We start from the raw sequence: 2,500 nt of genomic DNA, 5'->3' as shown, positions 1-2,500 counted from the left end.
TCTATAGGAAATAGGGAGCCAGTGCAGTTCAGCCAACACAGGGGTGATGTGTTCTCTCTTCTTGGTCTTAGTTAAAAGCCGCAGAGTTCTGTATGAGTGCCAATTTCTTTAGATGTTTTTTGGGAAGACCAGTGAAAAGTGCATTGCAGTAGTCTAACCTGCTAGTGATAAAGGCGTGAATTAGTTTTTCTGCATCTTGTTGAGTTAAAAAGGGCCTTTTTCAAGTGGAAATAGGCTGTCTGAGTAACTTTACTGATATGGGGCTTAAAACTTAACTCTGCATCTAAGATGACACCGAGGCTTGTTACTTTTGGTTTGACCTGGTGCGCCAAGTTCCCCAGATTACTAAGAACAATATCTCACTTTAGTTTTGGTCCAACCAAAAGTACCTCTGTTTTGTCATCATTTAGTTTCAAAAAATTTTTGCTCATCCACTGATTAATGGAGGTTATTCATGCAGTGAGGGAGCAAAGGCCATCTGGGTTAGTTGGCTCCACAGAAATATACAATTGGGTATCATCTGCGTAGCTGTGGAAGTTTACATTATGCTGACTTATGACGTTTCCCAACGGAAGCATATATAGGGAAAATAGCAGGGGACCAAGGCAACTCCCCTGGGCCACACCAAAAGGCAAGTCATGTTTTTTCAGACACATGACACACATACAAAATCACATGCACAAACACACACACCCATACACACAAACACATGAGACTGACACTTACACAGTGAAGAACTAAAAGTAGCTGTGCAGAATCAGTGTATAATTTATGGCTTTCCATTTTAAATAACACTCTCTCAGAAAGACAGGTTAACACACTGGTCTCACAAGTGTATGTATGTCTGTGTGTGTGTGTGTGTGTGTGTGTGTGTGTGTGTGTGTGGGTGCGTGGGTGTGTGTGTGTGTGTTTTGTGTCATTGTGCTGCAGCTGTATCTGTAAGTGGTTTATGCAGTGAACAGCCTTTCCACAACAGTCTTGACCTTCATCTGACCTTAGCTCAGAGCCCAGATGCTCTCTCCTCCTGCACCACACCAAACATGGCAACAATCTCTGTGTGTGTGTGTGTGTGTGTGTGTGTGTGTGTGTGTGTGTGTGTGTGTGTGTGTGTGTGTGTCTGTCCATGTGTGAAAGAAGAGTGTATTAACATGACTGTTGCTGAAACACATTACCTCATGGCTTGTTCTAACATAGACTATGTGACTTGTTCTCACTCTGTCATAGTTCTGGATGTCTGCCGTTTCCACGACGATGCCCATTCCTTCCGGCGCTTTTATGCCCGTCTTCATTCTGGGTATGTGATGCTGATTTGAAATTATGTTGGAATTTCATGTTGTCTTTTGCGTACACTAGTCATTTGCAAGTCATGAATGTGACTACTGTTGCAAATTTAGTGAAACAGTGTCTTTCACACACACACACACACACAAACACACACACACACACACATACTCATTCGCTCACTCTCTACCTCCCTCTCTCTCCCTCACACACACATACACACACTTGCAGGAGCAACATTTGGTCGGCTGGTGGGAGAGATCATGGCTACTCTCTTCCCGAATGGGATTCTTTTTGACGGGATCGTCTACCGCATCTTGCCCGGAGGCTATGCTGTCATAGGTCAGCTGGGCTCGTCTGCTACTCATCTCTCAAGCCCTCCACTCTCCTCTTCTCTCCTCCTTTCCTCTCTTCTCCTCTCACTCAACCTCTCTTCTCTCCCTTCTTTTATCATACTCTTCTAAATCACACTGTCACGTGTGAGTTATCACACTGCACTGCTGTTTTTAAACTTTGTCTTTTGTTTCTCATTTTATTTGAGTTTGACCAAGTGCTGTTTTTTTTCTCAAACATTTTAATTTGCTTCACATTTTTTCTTTTTCATCTCTCTCTCTCTCTCTCTCTTCCTCCCTTCACCACTACTTTGCTCTGTCAGGTGCCGCCGCTTTGACTGGTGCGGTCACGCACACAGTCTCCACAGCGGTCATCTGCTTCGAGTTGACCGGTCAGATCTCACACATCCTGCCCATGATGGTGGCAGTGATCCTGGCCAACATGGTGGCCCAGGGCCTGCAGCCGTCCCTCTACGACTCCATCATCCAGGTGAAGAAGCTGCCCTACCTGCCCGAGCTGGGCTTCGGCCACATCAGGTACCGGCCTCAGCTGCACTGCACTGTGCTATGCTACGCTACACTGTACTGCACATAGCTATGCTGCACTGCTCTATACTGTGCTATGCTACGCTACACTGTACTGCACATAGCTACGCTGCACTGCACTGGCTATACTGTGCTATGCTACGCTACACTGTACTGCACATAGCTACGCTGCACTGCGCTGTAATGTGTTATGCTACGCTACACTGTACTGCACATAGCTATGCTGCACTGCTCTATACTGTGCTAATGGTACTTATGCTGTTGTGTTGGCGCCACGCTTACACCGTACCGCACATAGCTATGCTGCACTGCTCTATACTGTGCATAATCGGTACACTGTA

At 45.8% G+C, this 2,500-nt stretch overlaps 1 protein-coding gene across 1 annotated transcript in view; it reads left to right on the top strand.

The window, feature by feature from the left end:
* The window catches only part of clcn1b (chloride channel, voltage-sensitive 1b), a 43,432-nt gene that overhangs the window by 32,581 nt on the left and 8,351 nt on the right, over positions 1-2,500 (top strand). The window contains exons 13-15 of the mRNA XM_048260583.1: positions 1,225-1,294; positions 1,513-1,623; positions 1,937-2,150. Of these exons, the coding sequence (XP_048116540.1) occupies positions 1,225-1,294; positions 1,513-1,623; positions 1,937-2,150 (395 nt within the window). The remainder of the gene's footprint in view (positions 1-1,224; positions 1,295-1,512; positions 1,624-1,936; positions 2,151-2,500) is intronic.

This window comes from Alosa alosa, chromosome 13 (genome assembly GCF_017589495.1).
Source record: "Alosa alosa isolate M-15738 ecotype Scorff River chromosome 13, AALO_Geno_1.1, whole genome shotgun sequence".
In the NCBI taxonomy this organism is placed as follows: Eukaryota; Metazoa; Chordata; class Actinopteri; order Clupeiformes; family Clupeidae; genus Alosa; species Alosa alosa.
This window is presented reverse-complemented; position numbering and strand designations above follow the sequence as displayed.